The following is a 23,363-nucleotide window of genomic DNA, read 5'->3' as shown; positions in this document are numbered from 1 at the left end:
ACCACAAACCATTCAAATCTTAGTTTCTGTGTTAAAAATGTCACAATAATAAATATTTCTCTAGAAGAGGTTAAAAGTTTTATTCAAAACTTCTTGATGAAGCCTAATAATTTTTTTATTTTTATTTTATGGACATGTTTAGTGATGATGAGTGACCTGAAAATAAAAGCACCAAAGTTCAGACTTAAGAAACAAATATGTAAACATGGAGCCTAAAAGGAAAGAAAGCTCTAATAACTGATCAGTTTCTAACATTTATCAATGAAAAACGAGTATTAAAGCTTGTCACACATATTTTTTACTCAAGCCGATGTGTTGCTGCTGCTACTTTCTGGATTAGTCCCTTAAATATCAACTATGAAATCAGCCTAATTTTAAATAGAATGCTTAAATAGGCTAAATTAAGAATTTGAATGAGAAAATAATTGTTCTTCCTCTACCAGTGAGGGGCAGTGTTGCGCAGCTGTTTACCCAGACAGCTCAGTAATATCCATCCATCCATCCATCCATTTTCTGTTCACCCTTGTCCCTAATGGGGTCGGGAGGGTTGCTGGTGCCCATCTCCAGCTACGTTCCGGGCGAGAGGCGGGGTACACCCTGGACAGGTCGCCAGTCTGTCGCAGGGCCTCAGTAATATCCTTTCAAAGATATTACAAATTTAAGTCTGTATTTTTAAGAAAAAGACTCCTGATTTATGATAGTATGTTGTCAAACTTTGAAATCCTCTAAATGCTCATATTTTAAAGCTATAAATGTCCTCGTATGTTGGACAAAGTGCCTGAACAAAGTTTCAAGCTGACAGAAAATGTCTTAAATTGTTAAGAAATGCTGAACAGCAGAACATAGCTAGCTCATGAACTGACATATAAAGTGTAATTATATAGAATCCATGTTGTTTCTGCCTCACAAAAAAGAACTGAATTGATCAAATCCCATCAAACCAGCTGCAGTTTTCGCTGGTAAAACATTTGTAGGATGGTTTGAGTAAAGTATTTTGCCTAAGGGAACATTTGCATAAAACGGTTGGCTGGTGTCAAACCCTCAACTTCCTGAAAACAAAAGCTACTCTTCCCAGAGAGCCACACCTATCCAACACCTGCTGGTTACAAACGCTTGAAAAAAATCTAGAAAAATAAAAATTCTTGGAGATTAGCTTAATGAAGAGCAATGTTACACAAAGGAGTGTAGGTCTGCTTTTATTGGAAACAGATCAGGGAAAAATCTAAGAAATTTACCCCAAAAAGTATTTGATCAGCTCAGAAGGGTACACTGCAGAAACACAAAATCACGCTAAGTATTTTTGTCTAGTTTCTACTGCGGATATTTTAAATTTACGTGAAATAAGACAAAACTAATTTGCAAGTAACCTTTCAGAAAGATATGAGCCTGTTTTAAGTGAACAATTCCTTAATATTGATGAAAAAGTACAATAGGGTAGATTATTCCACTTTATTCACAATCAACGGGCACGGCGCCGTTACCTAACAACCCCAGCCAAGACTTGCCCGTTACCTAGCAACGCAGTTCTAGTTCCACTGGCAGATTATTTCACTTATAACATTTTTCCCCTAAGTGAAATAATCTGTCAGTTGGACTGTAGGTTAGTTTTGTACAAGAAAATAGATTAAAACTACTTGGTGAGATTTTGTTTCTGGAGTTTGTCTTAAGTATTTCATTTCTGAACAAAAACGAGTCAAACAGATTACTTAATCTTAGTATTAATAACAAAAAATCTTTATTTACAGTTTCAGGCAGAAACTAGTATAAAGTGAATAATTCAAACAGTAAAAAAAAAAATAATGAAATGAATAAAAACAAATGAAATGCATTTAAAAAACATAACACTATGAGTTAAAGTAATACAAGAAAAGTTGTTCCCAGGGATCTGTCGTCATTTTCTCTCCTGCTTCCCGGTGACAGTTAATCGGGCGTGGCCGCCGTCTCGTCCTCACGATGAAACAAATCAGACTGAATCCTGAACACAACGAGTCCAAAACATTTTGTTCCCCAGAAATGAATCAGAGTCTCTTCTTAATGTCTCGGCCCTCTCAGACGTAGTCCTTGGGAGCGGTTGATCGAGGGGCTGAGTACTTGGCGCTGTAGTTGTCTTTGGGAGGGCAGTTGGCGCAGAGAAGTCCACCGCCCAGAATGAGGAGGGCGGAGGCCCCCCAGCCGATGAAGAGCGATGCTCCAAGCTCCATTTTCTGTGCGTTGGTCACATATGGGTTGTAGAACTCGCTTATGATGCTGCTAGCCGTCCAGGAGACGGGAATGATGCACAGAAGGCCAGAAATGATGAACATGACTCCGGCTGTGATGCACACTTTGGTTTTGGCGCTCTCGTCCTCGATGCAGTTGGTGCATTTGCCCCCCGCGACGGCGAGGAGGACGGCGAGGATGCCGACGAGGATGGAGATGATGGTGAGGGCGCGGGCCGCCTGGAGGTCCCGCTCCAGCGCCAGCATGGAGTCGTAGACCTTGCACTGCATCTGGCCCGTGCTCTGATGAACGCACTCCATCCAGATGCCCTTCCAGATGGTCTGAGACGTGACGATGTTGGAGCCGATGAAGGCCGTCACTCTCCACTGGGGGAGAGCGCAGGTGATGATGGCCCCGATCCAGCCAATGATGCCGAGGGCAATGCCCAAGATCTGTAATCCTGCAGATGCCATGCTAACTCACGAGGAAAACCGTCCAAAAGTTCTGTCTGCTTTGTCTTTATTTGCAAGTGTTGCTTGAGAGATCCCCAAGAGTAAATGTTTGTCCAGGGTGGAAGCGAGTCTTTTATACATGCTTGGGCCAGGAGGGGCTTGTCACATGGTCACGATGTGACGTACAAACACACACACACACACACACACACTCCCCTCCTCCAGGCATGTCTCATCCTGTCAGGTTTTTGTCCTTTTCAGGGCAATCAAAACAGCTAGAAATGCAACAACATGACTCATTTCTTGGCTGCTATGATACACTCAAATCATAGAAACACAAGAAAAGCAACAGGAAAATCCTTCAGGTTTTTAATAAAAATACTCTTTTTGTTTGTTTTAAGGTACATCAATGAAATTCCAGAGATTTATCTCAAATTCCAGAACAAGATTCTGTCTTTTTGTGTCATTTATGACACATTTCAGAGCTGATTTATTTTTAAAAACAGGAAGTTACTTGTAAGTCATTTTTGTCTATTATCTATATTAAGGAACTAGTGACTTAAAAAAGCTCATACTTCTCATTATGATGTCATTTGTAAGTTAGTTTTGTCTTATTTCAAGTGTACTAAGATATTTTCACTAGAAATTAGACCAAACATACTTGGTAATATTTTATGTTTTTGCAGTGTATTTGTAAGAAAATCGTTCTGATTTGAAATGACTCAATGAAAAAGTCTCAAGGATTTTCTTTTAAAAGTGATTTATCTCAAATTCCAGAACAAGATCCTGTTTTTTGTTTCATTTATGTCATTTTACAGCTGATTTATTTTTACGAAGAGGAAAAAAAACCTTCAGATGTGTTTTCTTAACCTCAGACTGTGAGGTTTTTTTCACCTACACAACAGGAAGTTTGCTCTGTAAAACCTCTGGGTTGTTTGAAAAGTGACTTATAAAAAACGCCAAGCTAATCATTCACAGTCCTCAAGAAGACGGCCAACAGTTGGACTTTCTTACAGCTTGTTATGTAGCAATCACCAACTTCAGTGCATAAATTTATCCCCTTTTACCACTAAATAAAATCCAGTGCAACAGTAAAACACAAAGTGTCAAAGATTCTCGATGTAAAACCATGAATCTGATTTCTTTCTTTAGATTTCATGCCAACTTTTCCAGATTTTAATGGTTTACACGCAGGTTTACACAACATTTGGCAAGATCACAAAAATCAAAACTGGCTGTTTCTATTATGTGTTACTTCATGAGTCCAAATGCAGGAAAAAAAGCAGAAAATGTTTTTATTCTCTGTTGAAAAGCTGCTGTGTTTGACGGTAAACAGAAAAATGTAGAACTGGGGGATCTTATTACTCACCATGAATATAAAGTAACTGCTTTCAACCACAAAGAAAAACGTCACGCGAATAAAAAAAAAGAAGTACACAAGCATTAGTATTTACAAGGTTAAAGAATAATTTAGGAAATAACTCCACAAGTTTAGTTTTTTTTAATCTCTTTAGCAAAAAACAATAAAAAGAGAAACGCCGACTTATAAATAAAAATGAAACTCTTCCAGCAATGCGTTCATCTTTTAACTTTTCCGGTTAAATTCATAGCTGAAGTCCACCAAAATTATCTTCAATTGTTTTTAGATGTATACATGCCAAAAACTGACAACACTGAGTTTAAAAAATGCAAAATGAAGCCTTGATTTGGCTTTTACATTCAGGTTTTTTCTGTCCTTCTCTGCATTGTCTGTGGTTTTTAACAACCTTTTTCTCCAAGGTCGTCATAAACGGCAGACATCCAGGAAATACAATCCTTCCAAACTAATAAAGCTTTGAAAATACCACAATTTTAACAACTAAATCAGAAGTTAGCGTCTCTATTTTTTCATAGATATCTGATTTAGATTTATGATCAAACTATCTTTAACTCAAAAGCTTTCAAAAATACCAGATTCATTCTGAAAAAGTCCAAAACAAACAAGACGTGGGATGGCGTTACTGCACTGCAAAAACACAAAATCTTACCAAGTATTTTATTCTGCAAATATCTTAGTTCCCTTGAAATAAGACAAAACTAATTTAGAAGTAACGGTTACTAGCTGGTTTTAAGTCAACAAAAAAAATAATAGTTTGCAGATTATTTTACTTAGAAAATGGAAAAATTGTTATAAATGTGAAAATCTACTTTTTATCCATATTAAGGAATTCTTTACTTAAATTTAACCATTATATTTTGCTGGAAAGTTACTTCTAAGTAAGTTTTGTCTTAGATATTTTCCCTAGGAAATAAACCAAAAATATTTGGTAACATCTACTGTAGTGTTTTTTGCAGTGCTGCCACCTGACATTTAAAACAATGTTTTCAACTTTTATTTTCTATATTCTGGTAACCAAGAAATGAACATAAAAGGGAATTTAAAAGAAAACAGCCGACCTTGTTGCGACGCCAGGCGTTAGAGGATGAACGGCGAGGAGCGTCTCGTCTTCAGACGGAAATGCGCTCTACAGTCCAGATCAATGATTTTATTACCAATCGTCTTTCCACCGCAATGGGAACACATCGGTTGGGAAACGATTTCAAAATGGAAAGAAAAATCTCTTTATATTTTCTGCTGCAACAAAAAAAAGGGAACAGTGCTACGGAGACTGAGGGCGGTAGAGAAATGAATGGATGCTGTGTTTAAGGGCCGGAGCTGCTCTTTCGGATATAATACTCTGTTTTATCTGAGGTGGGATCAGATAAAGGGACCGGAGCCGGGCCATGGAGATCGGGTTCTGGGGGGATGCAGGAATTTCTGCAATTAAGATGCCGAGGACAGACTCTTTCGGGACGAGATCAGCCTAAAATCACTGCAAAAACTAAAGCTGGACACAGTCAACTAAAGTTGAAATCAACTAGAGTCAACTGAAATATCATGTATATGCATCCAATTCAAATCAACAATCTTATACTGTTGATTTGAGAACAATCAAAACTCACAGCTTCAGTTATTACAGCTAGAAACTTCTGAAATCTGCGTCTGAACCTTCACAGACACATAAAGATAGTTGCAAAATCAGCCTTCTGTCACCTGAAGAACGTTCCCAGGACTAAAGAAACTCAAATTAACTTCCAGAAAACTGCAAAACAGCCAAAATACTGGCATCTAAATCAAGACTAAAAACTCTTGTTAATCAAGTTTTCTTTGATTAACAATAACTGGAACACTGATCAGCATATTTGATGTGTAGTGATTGTTTTGGTGATGGTGTTTGACAAAATGTAATGTTCATAGATTGTAGTGACTGTGTGATGTTTTCATGGTGTGAAGCATTTTGAGCTGCTTGTTGCTGGAACGTACTTTACAAATAAACTTGATTTCAATCATGTTCAACTAAAAACTGGTTTCCTTAGCAATTAGGAGAAAGTTCAGCAGGGGGGTCCAAACGTTTTGTCACCTGGGCCAAAATTGTAGACTCAAAAGCCAAAAACACCCCAACTAAATATCCAAAAGATCCAAAATATGAAAAGTATTTTTACGACGGTGTGTTACGGCTGTCGTAGACTGGAAAAAAAAGTCAATTCCTGCAAAAACTTCTGAAATTTATGATTACTCTAAAAATCAGATTTTTTTTTTTTTTTGTAGCACATATCTTTATTTTTTTCTTGAAAATTAATCTCAAAATTTCTGAGTGTTTTGGAGAAATTTACTATTTATTTACTTTACAATGGCCCTAATACGCCGCTGTGGATTTTGCACAAAAATCATCTTGTTTTCAGGGGTTTTTGGGGCTTTACTGAATAAATTTATTTTCAGTAATAAGAAATAAGAACAGGATTTAGGTCTTTTTTTTTTCAAAATGCTCGCTACATTTAGCCGAGTTTAAGAAAGAACAAAAGTTGATTTTGGTGCAGCTTTTCAGTAAAAGTCTTTGGATAAACAAATACTTTGTGTTGTACTTTACATTTTACTGTAAAATAGTTTTTATCCTGATAACAAATTAAACGTTTCCATCTGCATTTACAGGCCAAATTTGTATCTTGTTTTGAATTGCAGCTGGGGGGGCCGCACAAAATCAGTCCAAGGGCCACAAATGGTCCCCGGGCCACACTTTGGACACCCGTGAAGCATAGCAATGCCTGAAATCTGTAGCCATTTAAAATCCACAAGTTTGAAAAAGATAACAGCAGAACTTGTTGAGCAAAATTACAAAAATGTGGGACATTGGTAATTTAGTCCAGAAATACTACTTTGGGTCACACACTGTAAAAAAACAAAGACTTAAAAGATTAACAAATAATTTCAGAGGGGCATGGATTTATCCAGAGGAAAATAAGCAGGTTAATAAAAAATGAATAAAAATACAATTCATTTTGTTTTGCCAATTTTTCGGCACAAAGAAGACAGATAAACTCGCTGCGTGTCTCTGCAGCAACCGCTGATAAGTTTGAGTCGTGAGAAAATTCCAGAGGGAGAAGCAACAAGTACCAGCAGGTAAACCGAACCAAGCCCAGCCTGCAGAGTGTAAGAGCTGCCGATCGCTGTAACTCAGCCCAGCACTTCATCCAGCCTGGGTCGGGAATCACAATTCAAAGAATAGTTTGGACATTCAATTATCTCATTAGCTGAAGTATCTGCTGCCTCATCTGGGAACAAAAGTAACAAAGTGCTTTCAGGAACGTTGTCTTAACTCCGAGCGGGAAGGAAGTGTGTTTGGTGACCTGTGTGACGCGTCGGCGCACCTCAGAGCGTTGCTCACCGGGAGTCACAGTTTCTGTGGCTATTTATAAAAACGCATGTGGAGCGTGACATAAACATCGACCTCCTGATTCATCGTTTCTACACAGAACCTTATGATCAAGAAATCATTATAGCTGGATTAACTGTAACACATGTCAAATTAGATGCTGTAATGCATTTTATCCATGTATTAAATAATATTTTATACTGCAAAAAACATTTCATCCTACAAAGTATTTTTACGGAAGACGGTTAGGGCCACTGGGGAGGAGGGGAAAAAATTTATTCTGACTTTAATCTCACAAATCTGAGATTTAAGAATTCTGAAATTTAAAGAAGAAATTCTTTAAATTCTTTCTAAAATTAAAAAATTCTGATTTTAATCTCACAGTTCTGAGAAAACTGTCAGAGTTCTGAGATTAAAGTCACTTTGCAGCAAGATATAGGACTTTGTTAATTACTTATTATTGCGTTATTGTTCAGGTTCTCTTCCTGTTGCATATTTTCATATTATTCACATTGTACAACTAAACAGCAACAGGAATAAACAAACAAAAGAAGCTGAATAAATAAATAAACAAACCCGTTCGCGCCGGAAGCGACACATGAAGGTGCTTGTGTTTGTTTTTAAAGACCGCCTCGGGTCGTAATGTGCCAACACAAACGTATTAAAAGGAAAACCTGCTGTAGCTTCTTGGAAGTGGTGCGACTGGTTGCCACTCCCAGGTGATACCCAGGTGTTCCTTCTCTGACTGCACACCTGCTGCTAGGAAACGGTCCAGACATGTTCGCTGCGCCTGCTGCAACACAAGAGGAACCACAATCAGACCACTTTGAGCAACAGAAAAGTTTTTTTGTTTGTATTATTAAAAGTTTTTTTTTCCTTTTTCTTCTTCTGTGTTGTTATTACCATTGTAGCTAATTATTAGCTTTTTTTCTCTGTGGTTTTTAATTTTATTTTTTGTAAATATTTTTTTTAAAAGTGTTTTATTTTTTTTATTTTATGTAAGAATAAAAATATATAGACTTTATTGTAAAGTCAAAACTTCTAAGAGGGAAATACTAACACTAGGAACCTGGAAGCTACTGAAAAAAATCAAACTCATGATTCAAAATGTGACTTTCTGCTTCTGCACGTTTCAGAATATGTAGTGCATGTTTGGTATTTGTTATGTGACAGTTTGCCCAGGGCGTCACTGAGCCAGGGGGCGACACAAGAGACAAAAGCAGCTTATTGGTATGTCTAGTCATACCAATATGACTAGAGGTTTAAATAACCTCCCTGAGATTATTTAAAGGTGATTTGTTATGCTTCCTTGAACAGGTTATGACAGGTAAACTAAACATGTTCATTACGTTTTTTTGAGCAAAATAATTTTTTATTAAATTTCAGTCTGCCCAGTTCTGCCTATTTTCAGGTGTTTTAGGGCGTCCTGTCACTTTAAATCCAAATGAGCTGCTGCTGGCCACGCCCCCAAGCTCAACATGAACACTCACACATGAAGATGGCTGCAAAAAGATCCGCAATTATGCGACTGTACATCTTTGAACAGCATTAGTAGAGCCTCCTGCACAACCAACAAGAATGCAGCAACTGGTTTCTGGATGGTAAGTCACCAACAAAACACTTGTGCAGCACATACAGCGGTAAAACCAGCTGACCAAACATGCTGGAAATTCACCGGGGTTGCTAGGTAATGGAGCAGTGCCTGCTGATTTGTGGCATTACATTCCGAAAGTTTCTGAAACAGTAAATTTTCCAGACAACAAAAGAATATTAACTTATTGCTAAAAAATGACTGGATGTTTGTTTTAAGCGCTTGGGTTGTTTGTAGAAGCAGCTGGAGGATAAAAATGTGCAAAAAGGGAATTTTGCATAGTAGCTTCCCGCTAAGGCTGTGATATTCCTGAGATCTTTATTTGTTTTGTGACAAAAGAGTTTCTGTCTGATACCAGCATGAAAACAATCTGAACTGAATTATTCTACTTTGTTTTTTTTTTTTTACTACTCAAATCTCGGTTTTGGCTTTTAAAATCTTTTTTTTAAATAAATAAAATGTCTCTGGCGCAAAAGAGAGGGATTAATGGAAGCATGTTTAAAGTGTAATTTCCAGAATTGAACCAGATTTTACACAAAAATGTCACAATCTGCAGAGTAAAACAAAGACGGGGGAAAAAAGTTAATTTGGGTTTAGTTATTCTTTAATAACCCGTCTACTGGAGAACATTCCTCCTCCTGTGTGACAGGAAGTTTAATCTGTGTTCAAATCTTCTGCTGATTGCTTCACATTTACGCCGCCTGCGGTGACTTCATCGCTTTTAAAGAACGTTCTGACAAGAAACGAGTTACAACACGTTCACAGTGGACACTCCCTAAAACTCCTGGAACAAACTGTTACAGGAAAAAACCTGCCGTAGCTTAAATCATGGAGTTAAATCACAAAGCAGAGATTAGTACTTGATGATTTAACTTACAGTTAACTTACAGAGAAACAATGGCAACACGGAGAGGGTGGAGAGGAACGACTAAAGGGCTTTAGTTCCTCTTTTATTACATTTCAGCTTTTTGATTGGAGCAGAATTACACAAAACAAACCAAATTTAAGTGACTGGTTGCCTTCTTTTATATGAAGAATGTGACAGTTTAACAGTGATGTGTTCGTTATCCTTGATTTTAGGCCTCAGGATTCTTTGTTTGGACTCTGAGAATCAATATTTGTCTTATTCTGTCAGTTTGTGAGAAAAAGAGAAATGGTGAAGATTCCTGCTCCTTTAAGTGCAACATTTAATTGTATGGTGGAGTATTATGGCCAGACTAACACAAAATAAAACATGAAAAGATATAATTAGGAGAATAAAGTCATCCAAGCATAAAGTCATAATAATACAGGAATAAAGTCACAATAACACATGAAAACAAAGTCATGATATTATGTTATCTATGTAATTTAATGTTTTTATCCTCGTCATTTTATTATTTATTTATTTTATTAGCATGTTAGTGAAAAAGCTCAAGCTAAAATTGTTTTTTTTCTTCTGTTTTTAAATCTGATCCTGCTTTTCCTTTCATGTCTGTGTTTTATTATGGTGATTTAATCTCTATGCGTCATCACAAAGTCTTGAAATGCTGGACTCAGGTTACAATGGAGCTTCAAGATTTAGACCAAATCTTAATTTGAATTTACGTCTGGATTATGATTAAGCTGCTCCAAAACTTTATTATTTCCACAGAAAAACAATCAAATGAGAAGACTGACTGATTTTTGAACTCACCGTTATTTGACTTCATGTTTATCTTTTATCTTCTCATCTCAACTGTCTGACATTTTAAAAACACCAGCTTTTTTAAAAAAAATTATAAAACGGTTTGCATAACATGTTTTAGATTCTGACTGAGATCAGGAGTTTCAGGAATGCACTGCAAAAACACAAAATCTCACCAAGTATTTGTGTCTAGTTTCTAGTGCAAACATCTTATAAGACATACAGTAGTTAACTTACAAGTAACTTTTCAGCAAGACACAAGAGCTTGTGCTGATTCCTTAATATTGATTAAAGAAATACTATTTCCACTGGAAAATTATTTCACTTACAACAAGGGGGAAAATGTCCTGTTTAAGTGAAATAATTTGCATGTGGAACTAAAACTTTTCATCAATATCAACAAATTATTGACTTAGAACAAGCGTCCATATCTGGCAGGAAGAAACAAAATACTTGGTGAGATTTTATATTTTTCTCTACCAACTATGGCTTAAGTGCAACGACGCGAATGAGCAAATGTCAGGAAAATGTATAACTGATGGAAATGTGAACCAAAACACTGAATGCTGGAACAGAAATACAAGCTGAACCAACAAAGTATCACATGTCTGCACATTAAAGCATCCAGGTGTTTTATTTTTAACCTGGTTCTTATTTGAATAAAGCAGGTTAGAATTTGCATTAAAGGCAAATCCAAACAAATTCCTGCTTTGACCATATGGACCAATTAAGAGACAGCAGGAGAGACTGGCCCCCCCTGCCGGTGGAACTATGCAATAACAGTTTAATTCAAAGACACTTATTGGGAATTAAATCAAGTTTTTTGCTTTTTATTATTAATATTGTCTAATTTTGTGTGTGTACACTGTGTGCTACGATACTTCCACTAGAAACTAGACACAAATACTTGGTGAGATTTTGTGTTTTTGCAGTGCATCAGACAAAAACACAATGAAAGCAAAGATTCTTCACCTGACTTGACCTCTGACCCCCCCGGTGACCTTTGTTAATGAGTGGAGAGTCTTTAATGACAGAGAGTTCCTCATTTATTAGTTAACCTCAGAGATTCTGCTGTCTGTCAGGTAAAAGGATCATTTAGGATTTAATTCCTGGTTCAGGGTTTTTGATCTGTTCAGCAGGAAACAATGAAAAGGGATAAAGATGAAAGCAGCTTTAATGGACTCTTCCAGCATGCATTCACCTCTTAACTTTACATTTTCTCATTACATTTACAGCTGAAGTCCACAAAACTTATCTTCTATTCTTTTTAGATGTATGCCTGCCAAAAACTAGCAACATTGAAGGAAAAAACTTGAAATGAAGGCTTGTTTTTCTTCTATTTGCATGACAGACCAGCTAAAAACAAAACGCTGCGATGTTTTGTCATTTTTAATGCAGAAAAGTCTTATTTAAACACTGAGCCAATCTTTTTCTGCCATGCCGTCATATCTGGTCGACATCCAGTAAATACGATCTAAAAGAATATATGCCACAATTTTAGCAATTTTACTAATAACAGTAACTTTTTTTTTTTGTGGAAATCTAATTTAGATTAAAACACTCATTTTATTTCAAACGTTTTCTTCAAAATTCGTAATGAAAATGTCCAACAACAAATAATTGGGCAGCTTTCAGTCTTTTGTGATGGCAAAAACAAAATATTACCAAATATTTTGGTCTAGTTTCTACTGCAAATATCTTATTATACTTTTTGCAATGTTTTCTCCATTTGGGAGAAATGGAGAAACATTTAATGTGCACACCTCCACTGGGCTCCATTTTATAGCCCAATTTAAGTCGCCCCAATGGGTTAAATGCAGCACCATCAGATTATTTCACTATAAAATTGGGAAAATGTATTTTTATGAGTAAAATAATCTGCTGTTGGAACTAGTACCTTCATTTTTATCAATATGAAGGAATTATTGACTTAAAACAAACTGAAACAGTTACTAGTAAGTTAGTTTTGTCGAGACAAACTGGACAAAAACACTTTGTAAGATTTTGTGCTTTGTTGAAAGAAACCATCCCAAGTCTTGTTTTGATATTTTAGAAAACGTTTGAACTAAAGATATTGTTATTCTAAATCTAAATTATACTTCTACACAAGAATTTGGAGATATTAACTGTTTAGTCTGTTGTAAAATTGCTAAAATTGTATCACTATATCTAGCTGAACAGTTAATTGAAATTTATTTTTGTCTATTTTCAGGTGTAATAAGATATTTGCTGTAGAAACTAGATAGAAACTTTCTAAAAATGGGGAAATGTATTGTCATAAGTTAAACAATCAGTCAATCTTTTTAATCAATACTAAGGACTCACTGACTTAAAGAAAAGCTCCTATTTCTTGCTGAAAAGTTACTTAAAGTTAGTTTTCTCAAGACAAACTAGACCAAACGTCTTGGTAGGATTGTGTTTTTGCAGTGTACCAAAGTTAAAGGTGAACCACCTGAAGCTGACTCCACCTTCAGTCCTCCAATCTGTAAAAGGAATCTGTTTCTCCCTCTCCTACTTCCTCGCTTAAACTCCTCCAGCGGCAGAGATCCGATATCGCCTTCGTCTCCAGACACAGAAGGCCTTGTGTCCCGCCGAGCCTCGTCCTCCCACCATGTACTCTGCAGGCCTGGAGATCCTGGGGATGATCCTGGCGGTGGCGGGCTGGCTGGGGGTGATGGTGGCGTGCGGCCTGCCCATGTGGCGCGTGGCGGCCTTCATCGGCCAGAACATCGTCATCTCCCAGGTGATCTGGGAGGGCCTGTGGATGAACTGCTCGGTGCAGAGCACGGGCCAGATGCACTGCCGCGTCCACGAGTCCATGCTGGGGCTTCCCACGGACCTGCAAGCCGCCCGGGCCTTGGTCATCGTCTCCATGGTGATGAGCATCGTGGGAATCGGCTTAGCGGTGGCCGGCGCCAAGTGCACCAACTGCAGCCGGGATGTGAGCAGCAAGCCGCGGCTGGTGGCGGCGGCCGGCGTGACGTTCGTGGCGGCCGGGCTGCTGATGCTGGTGGCCGTGTCGTGGACGGCCCACGCCATCGTGCTGGGCTTCTACGACCCCATGCTGGAGGAGACGGGGAAGCGGGAGTTCGGGAACGCTCTGTACTTCGGCTGGGCCGCGTCCTGCCTGCTCATCCTGGGGGGCGCTCTGCTCTGCTGCTCCTGTCCGTCTAAAGCAGCGGCAGCGCCGAGTGGCGCCGTCTCCGCAGCGCCCAGGGTGGATTACTCAGCCGTCAAAAGCACTTCGGTCAACGGATACACCAGGAAGGACTATGTCTGAACGACTGATATGACTGAAAATGTTTGTGGATAGAAAAACAAAAACAGAGAATCTTACCAAGTATTTTCCTCTAGTTTCTAATGCGAAACTGAACAAAACTAACTTACAAGGAACTTTTCAACAAAATAGGAGCTTAAACTTTGAAGATGAGCTATGATTTAAACTATTTTACAACTAAATTTATTCATAAAAATCTAATTTTGATTTAGGACAATCGTTTATTGTTTAGTCTAAAGTTTTCTAAAATATCAGATTCTTAATTAAAATGTTCAGAACAAGCAAAAATTGTGATGGTTTTACAGTTTTTTGCAACAACTGCAAAAAAATAAAAATTTAAAATAAAATCTTACCAAGTAATTTTTCTCTGGTTTCTAGGAAAACATTTTAACACACATGAATTAAGACAAAACTAACTTACAAGTAACTTTACAGATAGATTTAGGAGCTTATTCTAAGTCAATAATTCCTTAACATTAAAACACTTAATATTGGAAAAAATGTTTTGTTACAAATAAAATATCAACCAGTGGAGAACTTTTTCATCAATATTAAGGAATTATTTACTTAATAAAAGCTCCTCTATCTTGCTGAAAAGCTACTTATTAGTTAGTTTTGTCTTATTTTATATGTGCTAAAACTAAAAATACTTGGTAAGATTTTATGTTTTTACAGTGAAATAATGTCTTTTGTACTCAAAGATATTTTGCATGTAGATTTTGTTCCTATAAACCTTTTGTTTCTGAGATTGTAGCTTTTATTTAAGACTGAGTTGTTATTAAAATGACTATTTACTTCAAAACGTTGGATCTTTCATGCAAATTACTTCAGTACACTGTAAAAACACAAAATCTTGCCAAATATTTTTGTCTAGTTTATATTTACACTTGGAATAAGACAGAACTAACTTACAGGTAACGTTTCAGCAAGATTTAGGATTTTGTTTTAAGTCAATAATTGTTAAGAGAAAAACACAACATGGGAAAAAATGTCTTGATATGAGTGAAATAATATCCCAGAGGAACGAATCAATACTTTTTAATCAATAATAAATTATTATTGACTTGAAATCTTGCTGAAAAGTTTCTTCAAAGTTAGTTTTGTCTTTCCAAACCAGCTGAAACAGAGTTCCTATAAATCAAGGCTGTTCAGAGTTATCTTTGATTAGTAATAAGTAAATCATTGATCAATATATTTGATGTGAATTTGATTGATGAGTTTTATATTTGACCAAATGTAATGTGTACTAACTGCTTCATAACTGATGACTGCATGATGTTTTTAGGATGTGAAGCACTTTGAACTGCCTTGTAACTGAAATGTGTGAAACAAATAAACTTGACTGTATTTAATTCAAAGTGAACTGAGATATTCCACTGGAACTAAACCAAAAATACTTGGTAGGATTTTGGTTTTGTACATTTTTCATGTGATTTTGTTCCTAAAGATGGAAAAATGTTCCTGTAAAATGTTTCAATTTGACATTTTAGCTTTTCATTAAAACTAATTTGTTACGAAAAATTATTAATTACTTAAAAACTTTGATCTTTCTTCAGTACACTGTAAAAACATAAAATCTTTCCAAGAATTTTTGTCTAGTTTCTATAGCAAATATCTTACAGGACAGTTGAAAGAAGACAAAATTACCTTACAATTAAAATTTCAGTAAGATATAGAGTTTGTTTTAGGTAAATAATTTCTTAATAATGATGAAAAAGCTCTAGTTTCACTGGAAAATTATTCTGCTTATGATATGGAAGAAATGTTTTGTTACAAGTGAAATAATCTGCCAGTGGAACTAGAACGTTTCATCAATATCAAGGAAATATTTACTTAAACCAAGCTCCTATATCTTGCTAAAAAAGTTACTTGTTAGTTTTGTCTTAATTCAAGTTTCTAAGATATTTTCACTAGAAACTAGACCAACAAACATGTCGTCGCAGAATGCCTTTCTGTATATTCTGTATGTAGATTCTGTTCCTAAAAATGGAAAACCAAGTTTATAATTCTGATTTCAGCTTTTCTTTAACTCTAATTTGTTATTAAAATGAATACTTTCATGCTCCAAATTACTCCGTTATGCAGAACCTCGGACACATGCCAGGTCCGTCGGTCAGCAGAGTCTGACCAATAAGAGCGGTTCTGGTGCGAGCCAAAATGAGGAGTTTTATTTCAGGGTAAGTGCAGGTACAGAACAATGGGGGGCTTGTTTCCGAGGAGCGCCTTATGCTCTCCGTCCATTGTGACCTGTCCTCCATCTGCAAGGCGAAACTGACTAAGAGATAAAGGTCTCCATCTGTTCGGAGGGGGGATGAAATTTGGACTGTAACTGAGTCCGAACTGAGACACAAAGGTTCTATTGATCAGTCGTTTGAAATTGTTTACCTCATCCTTCTTAAGGTGCCGTACGAAAGAGGCAAAAAGCTTCCAGAACTTACAGAAACGTGAACATAAAAATAAAGGAAAGTGCATCAAAAAATGCATATATGTTGAGATATTGAGACAAAACAGAAGCAAAAAGCTTCGTTTCAGATTGAATTACACCATTTTGCTTCCTGGAAGTCACACAAATGAAGCCAAAAATGCACTGCAAAAACACAAAACATTGCAAAGTACTTTTATCTAGTTTCTAGTGCAAATATCTTAGTGCATTGGAAATCAGACAAAACTAACTGACAAGTAACTTTTCAGCATGAAATATGAGCCTGTTTTAAGCGAATAATTCCTTGACATTAATGAGAAAATTTGAGTTCCACTAGTAATATTCTACTATGCCGTTACCTAGCAACCCCAGCCCAGCCCGTTACCTAGCAACCCAGATTATTTCCATAATAACATGAAAAACATTTCTTATGAGTGAAATAACCTGCTAGTAAAAATAATACTTTTTTATATGAATATCAAGGAATCATTGAGTCAACCAAGCGCCTAAATCCTCCTGAAAAGTTACATCTAAGTTAGTTTTGCCTTATTTCCAGTGTACTCAGATATTTGCAGAAACTTGATTAAAAAAACACTTGGTAAGATTTTGTGTTTTTGCTGTGTGTTTATAGTGACTACAAAAACACACAGCAGTGAAAAGCTAGAGGTAATTTATTTAGCTCAGACTCATCTGAATGTGGTAGAAACCTCCATTCAGTGACCACAGATGATATTTAACTTTCCTGTGCAGACATACAGTGTCTTCATGATAAAAATCAGTTAGAAGTTGTGCCAAACCCACAAAGTACGTACCTTACATTTAAGAGGAAGCTTATCTACTAAATCAGCGGCAAAAACATTTATGTAAAGTAAAATATGAGTAGAACCCTGACACTTACTGAACACATTTAGGAAAGTGAGGAGTCCTCAAGTAGCAGTAATGAAGAATATCATGAGGATTTAAATGGACGTTTAAACAGATATTTTAACAGTAGCTCAAGCTCAGCTGCAGAGCTACAGTCCCTTTGCTCCTGAGGTTACCAGGACCTGGAAAAATCTTCATTTTGATTGTTTTGTTTTTTTATCTGGCTTTAATTCACTATGACAAAGGACACTTTACAAAATCTTTGATTATAAACAGATTTTGTGGGGTGGCACATAATGCAGTGTGATTGCAAACAGAAGTTTGGTAATACAGCTATCTTGCTGCTACCTCTCTGACATAAAGGCTATTTGGTTAAAAATTACGATTCACCATTTATTTTAGTAGTTTTACCAATTTCTGCTCAGTTTGATGCACATTCTACTTTCTTAGTGCACAGTTCTATAAATTAAATAAGCAAAAGAAAACTCACTAATTAGCACATCGGTTATATAATCTTTTCCAAAGTATTCATTCAACTTCTCTCATCAGCTTATTAAAACAGGGCAATTGTTAGTAACGAATTAAAAATAGTACATAATTTAATCAGCATTTTAAATAAAAAATATATTAAACATCTGCTTACATAAGCAAATCTGCAAAAGCCTATTAATCCCCCTCTGCATTTGTCATCCCAACAACAGTTGCATTCAGCTAATTCGGAATTAGCTCGGTGCTAATTTAGCTTATTTGAAATTAGCTAAATCCAACTCAGTTTAGTTATTGGTTATTATAATCAGCAAACAATACAAAACTTTAAAATGTTACTCACTTAGTTTGCTGTACACAATACAGCTTCGTGGTTAGCATACATGGCGGATTCCCGAACTTTCCGATGCCACGGACCCGAACAGCATTAGCTTCTGGCCAATACTACAAAACAGCTGAAGAAACGTCGACTTTTAGAATGATATTGTCTCACTTTTATTCAGTATTTAGTAATTATTAGTCGTTTAGCATGAATGTCGTCTCTTGCCTTCTGATTGTGTAGCCTTCCATAGCAGGGCTTCTGACGGTTCCTTTTCGTTTCGCGCTAGCTGTGCTAGCTTGAGGAGCTATTTGACAGCCAATCAAAAAGAAGAGCACAGCAAATAACATTTCAAGAAGTTTTAATAATCTAAGTCATGATTTCTAATAATGATTATAAAAGATTAGGTCTTTGCGGGCTCTGTGGGTTGAGTAGTCATCTTGTGATCGGAAGGTTGTAGGTTCGATTCCAGTTTCCTCCTGCCACATGTCGATGTGCCTCTGGGCAAGGCACTTAACCCCAAATTGCTTACTAATCTGGGCATCGGTGTAGAAATGTGTGTGCGTTTGTGAGTGCGAATAGTGTAAAGCGCTTTGAGAAGTCAAAATGATTGGAAAACTGCTATATAAGTTCAGTCCAATTAACATTTTAATTAAGAAATGTGCTAGTTTCAGTATTTTTATTTTTGCATTTTTCCACATCTCCCTTTCAGTTTTCTACATTATATTTCTGCCCTGTACTGCCTCTCTCTTAACATTTTGGACTTTTGGTTCTGTTATTTCCTTGCATTGACTTCTTATTTACTACAAAAACACAAAATCTAGTATTACCAAGTATTTTAGGTCTAGTTTCTAGTGCAAATATCTCAGTACACTTTAAATAAGACAAAACTAACTTAAAAATTAACTTCTCAGCAAGATATAGGAGATTGTTTTAAGTAAATATTTCCTTAATATTGATTTTAAAAGTACTAGTTCCATTGGCAGATTACTTAATTCAGAACAAGTAAGTTTTCCCTTGTTATAAGTGAAATAATCTACATGTGAAGCTAAAGCTTTTTTATCTATATTACAGAACTGTTGACTTAAAACAAGCTCCCATCTTGCTGGAAAGTTAATTGTAGGCTAGTTTTGTCTTATTTTAAGTGTACTGAGAAACTAGACTAAAAATACTTTGTAATATTTTATGTTATTTCTCATTTGAATTTTGGATTTGTTCTTTTGCATTTCCTCCCTGTTTAGTTTATTTCTTCTGTTAGTTGACGTTGTTCCTTCTTGTTGAGTATTGGATGCGTTTGTTAGATTTAGTATTTATTTCCGTTATTGTTTAGGCTCCATCTTTGTTCTGTTTCATTCGTTTACTCCCCTTCAGCTGCTCGTCATTTCTTTATCAGTCTCACTCACTTCCTTCCTTTTGACTGAAACTTATTTTTGAAACTAGCAGACTCAAAAGTTTCACTTGCGAAGGGGAAAGTGATAAGACCATCCCCCAACTATGTGCACACACAGAGTTTCATCAGCCTCCACCACACCAGCTCATTCTCTATTTGCCATTCTTGTCCTTGGAATCCTCCAGACCCACGTCGGTGTGGAGTTACGGGACTTGTATTTATTTAGCTTTTTGTCATTTTGCAGGTTCCGAATGTGTCACCAGTGTAGTTTATTCACAGAATGTTTACCAGACTTTTGTCTTGTATAGTTTTTAGTTATTTTATATTTTATGTTGTTTTTCATTGTGATTTGATTGCTTGTCATTGTTAGTTGCTTATTGCAATTTTGTTCTTTGCTGCTGCGACATGAATTTCCCCATGGTGGGATTAATACAGCGTGTCTATATGTCTGGGCCTCTACTGCTTCTAAAAAATACCCAGATGGTTTTGGCAATAAGTTCATGTTTTTTGGTGTTTCAAAAACCTTCTGAATGTAACGTGAAAAATCAGCAGGCACTGCCTGTTACCTAGCAACCCCAGGAGCCCAGTTCATTGCCTAGCAACCAAAGCAGAGCTCTAGCACATTTGGTTAACTGGTTTTACTGATGTACGCTGCAAAACAAAATCTTGCCAAGTATTTTTGTCTAGCTTTTAGTGCAAACATCTTAATACACTTGAGATAAGAAAAGTAATTACAAATAAGTATGAAGCAAGATAAAGGAGCTTGTTTTAAGTCAATAATTCCTTAATACTAATGAAAAAGTACTACTTCTATGGGCAGATTCTTTGACTTAACATTTGAAAAATACATGAAATTAGTATTTTTTATTATTACAGCATTGTTGAATTAAAACAGGTTCCTGTATTTTTCTGAAAGCTACTTGTAAGTAGTTTTGTCTTTGTTCAAGTGCACTAAAATATTTGCACAAAAATCGACCAAAAACACTTGGTAAGATTTTGTGTTTTTGGAGTGTATGACCTGTACAATGGCTGCTGGAAAAGACAAGTGTTTTGTTGTTGACTTACAATCCAGAAACCATTCTTATTGGTTGTTCAGGAGGCTTCACCAATGCTTTTCAAAGATATGGTTGTATAATTACGGATCTGTTTCCAGCTATTTTCACATGCAAGTGTAAACATTGAGTTGGGGGCGTGGCCAGGAGCAATATATTCTAAATTAAAGTGACAGAGGCCCTAAAACAGCTCAAAGTAGTCTGAACTGAGCAGACTATAATCACATCATCTCAGAATGAGATAATGAGAATGTTTTGTTTTGCTCAAAGACCTAACCTGACCTGTTCTAGGAAGCATAATACGTCACCTTTAAGATGATTGAATGTGTTTCTCAGCAGCAGCAGCGGCTGACAGTTTGCTGCCTACTTTCATTCATTCATTCTCCGTTAGGTTTGAACCACTCTACACCCGTTTACGCCCCTCACCCAAGCAGGTGGGGGAGCTACCAGCGCTGTGGGAGTTGAATGATTAAACTGGAGCTGTTTACATTCCAAACCAAGCTTTCCACTGTTCATACGAGAGAGAATTTGAATTCTCCAATAATCGAGAGGTTCCGCCTTTGATTCCTCCCTCAAAACAACCTGCTGCTTATTTGGACGTTCCACCTGCTGGACGCTCACTAGATCCGTCAGTGAGTGCTGATCGTGGAGGGGATTTCTTCAGACATGCCATCAGCGGGATTTGAGATATTAGGAGTGACTCTGGCTCTGCTGGGCTGGATCTCCGCCATCGTTTCCTGCGCTTTGCCCATGTGGAGAGTGTCGGCGTTCATCGGGGTGAACATCGTGACGGCGCTGACCATCTGGGAGGGCATCTGGATGAGCTGCGTGGTCCAGAGCACCGGCCAGATGCAGTGCAAGGTCTACGACTCCATGCTGGCTCTGAGCGCCGACCTTCAGGCCGCCCGCGCCCTCACAGTCATCTCCGTTGTGTTGGGGGTTCTGGGACTCCTGATGTCCGTCATGGGGGCAAAGTGCACCAACTGCGTGGACGAAGAGGCGGCTAAAGCACGGGTGATGATCGCCTCCGGAGGGGCTTTCGTTCTGGCCTCCCTCACCCAGATAATCCCCGTGTCCTGGTCCGCTCACACCATCATCACGGAGTTCTACAGTCCGGCCGTACCAGAGGCCCAGAAGAGGGAGATCGGTGCTGCGCTGTATCTGGGTTGGGCCGCCGCTGCCTTCCTGCTCATCGGAGGCGGCATCCTGTCCTCCAGCTGCCCTCGGGGGCCGGAGAAAAGGTACAGAACGCCGTACTCCCAAACCAGATCGGTGGTACCGAACGGCTATGACAGGAGAGACTACGTCTGAAGCGACATCTGCTCCGCTCTCACGCACCGACCAACGTGTACCAACTCATTAAAGACTCCGGAAACAGAACCGAAAAGAACAAAAACGTCTAAAAACTGAAAAAACTATTTTTGACAAAAGTATTTTTGACCAGTTTCTTGTGCAAATATGTAAAAATACTTGAAATAAGACGAAACTACTTTACAAGTAACTTTTCACCAAGATATAAGAGCTTGGTTTTAGTAAATAATTCCTTGATATTGGTTTTAAAAAGTTCTAATTCCAGTGGCAGATTATTTAAATTACAACATGTGAATATAAGTGAAATAATCTGCCAGTGGAAGCAGAGCTTTTCATCAAGATTAAGGAATCATTGACTTAAATTAAGCTATTTCTTGCTGAAGAATTTGTTACTTTTGCCTTATTTCAAGTGTACTAGGAATTTCCACCAGAAATTAAGCCAAAAATACTTGTGTATATTTTGTCTTTTTGCTGTTCAAACTTGGTTTTTCACTTACTGACACTAGGTCAAGTAGTTTTTACCTCTAAAGTTATTTTTATTTGCTAAGAAAAACCATAAAAATGAAACTTTCTCTCTTTTCAGTCAAAATCCAGCATCATAGTTTTCTTTCTTCCTTTTTCTGTTATATTGGAAGCACTGAGTAAATACTGTAAGTTGCATATGGTAGAATTAGTGATTTCATTAAAGTTTCCTTTAAAGTAGTTTAGAATGTTTGTTAATGTTTTGCATCCAAAAGAAAACAAAAATAGTCATTTTTGTTGAGCTCATCTGGGATGTCTGCATTTTAAAAGGTTGTTGGCTTTATAAAGTGCTGTTGGAGAATAATCCCAAAGATTTATAATGTTTTTTGCAAGGATTTGATTGATGTTTTTAATTTGATTTGTATTTCAGGCAAACAAAAGTCACAGAAACATTTTACATGTTCCACTTATTGCCTTTTTATATGTAAAACATTTTACATTTTTGAGCCCGAATCAATCCTTTATGGTGGCTCTACTTACTTTACATTTAAAATCGATTGTAGAAATTTGTAATTTTACTTACCACAATTCTAAACAATAAAGAATTTTGAACAAATACTTGTTGCGTAAATGTATTAATGATCCAGTTTGATCAGGAGGAGATGCTGATTGGAAAACCACCAAACCAACCAAGCTTGTCATAAGATTGGCAAAAACAAGTAATTATTGTGGCTCAACGTTAAGAGCTAAAAACTGACTCAACAGTTTAAAAAGTGGCAGCAGAGACCATTTAAATATACAAGTTACATCTTAATGTACTAAAGATGTAAGATACCCAGAAATCCAAACTGCTTGGCAAACCCTTTAAACAACAACATTATTCTAGAGCTAAATAATTTATATGACAGGTTTTAGTTTTCTCAAGTTGTCATTTTATGAATTGTAATTTTATGTTTAATCATTTAAAGTACAAGCTGAATGTTGGCAGCTTTGCAGCAAAAAGGCCTGCACTGTAAAATCTCATAATCTTACCAAGTAATTTAGGTTTAAAACTTTAAAACATCTTAGGACATTTGAAATAAGACAAAACTAACTTACAAGTAACTTTTGAGCAAAATATAGGAGCTTGTTTTTAGTCAATA

General features: G+C 36.9%; 3 protein-coding genes across 3 annotated transcripts; 2 read left to right on the top strand and 1 right to left on the bottom strand.

Moving 5' to 3' along the window:
* Positions 1-1,180: 1,180 nt before the first annotated feature.
* cldna (claudin a) lies at positions 1,181-2,771 on the bottom strand. The gene has a single exon (XM_028045498.1). The coding sequence runs from the start codon at positions 2,670-2,672 to the stop codon at positions 2,049-2,051; it is 624 nt and encodes a 207-aa protein (XP_027901299.1). The 5' UTR covers positions 2,673-2,771; the 3' UTR covers positions 1,181-2,048.
* A 10,347-nt stretch (positions 2,772-13,118) lies between these two features.
* On the top strand, positions 13,119-14,191 carry LOC114161442 (claudin-4). Its single transcript, XM_028044710.1, has one exon. It carries the CDS (start codon positions 13,250-13,252, stop codon positions 13,916-13,918), a length of 669 nt encoding a protein of 222 aa, XP_027900511.1. The 5' UTR covers positions 13,119-13,249; the 3' UTR covers positions 13,919-14,191.
* Positions 14,192-20,897: 6,706 nt separating this feature from the next.
* On the top strand, positions 20,898-22,306 carry LOC114161394 (claudin-4-like). The gene has a single exon (XM_028044647.1). It carries the CDS (start codon positions 21,115-21,117, stop codon positions 21,757-21,759), a length of 645 nt encoding a protein of 214 aa, XP_027900448.1. The 5' UTR covers positions 20,898-21,114; the 3' UTR covers positions 21,760-22,306.
* Positions 22,307-23,363: the final 1,057 nt, after the last annotated feature.

Source organism: Xiphophorus couchianus, chromosome 18 (genome assembly GCF_001444195.1).
Source record: "Xiphophorus couchianus chromosome 18, X_couchianus-1.0, whole genome shotgun sequence".
In the NCBI taxonomy this organism is placed as follows: Eukaryota; Metazoa; Chordata; class Actinopteri; order Cyprinodontiformes; family Poeciliidae; genus Xiphophorus; species Xiphophorus couchianus.
This window is presented reverse-complemented; position numbering and strand designations above follow the sequence as displayed.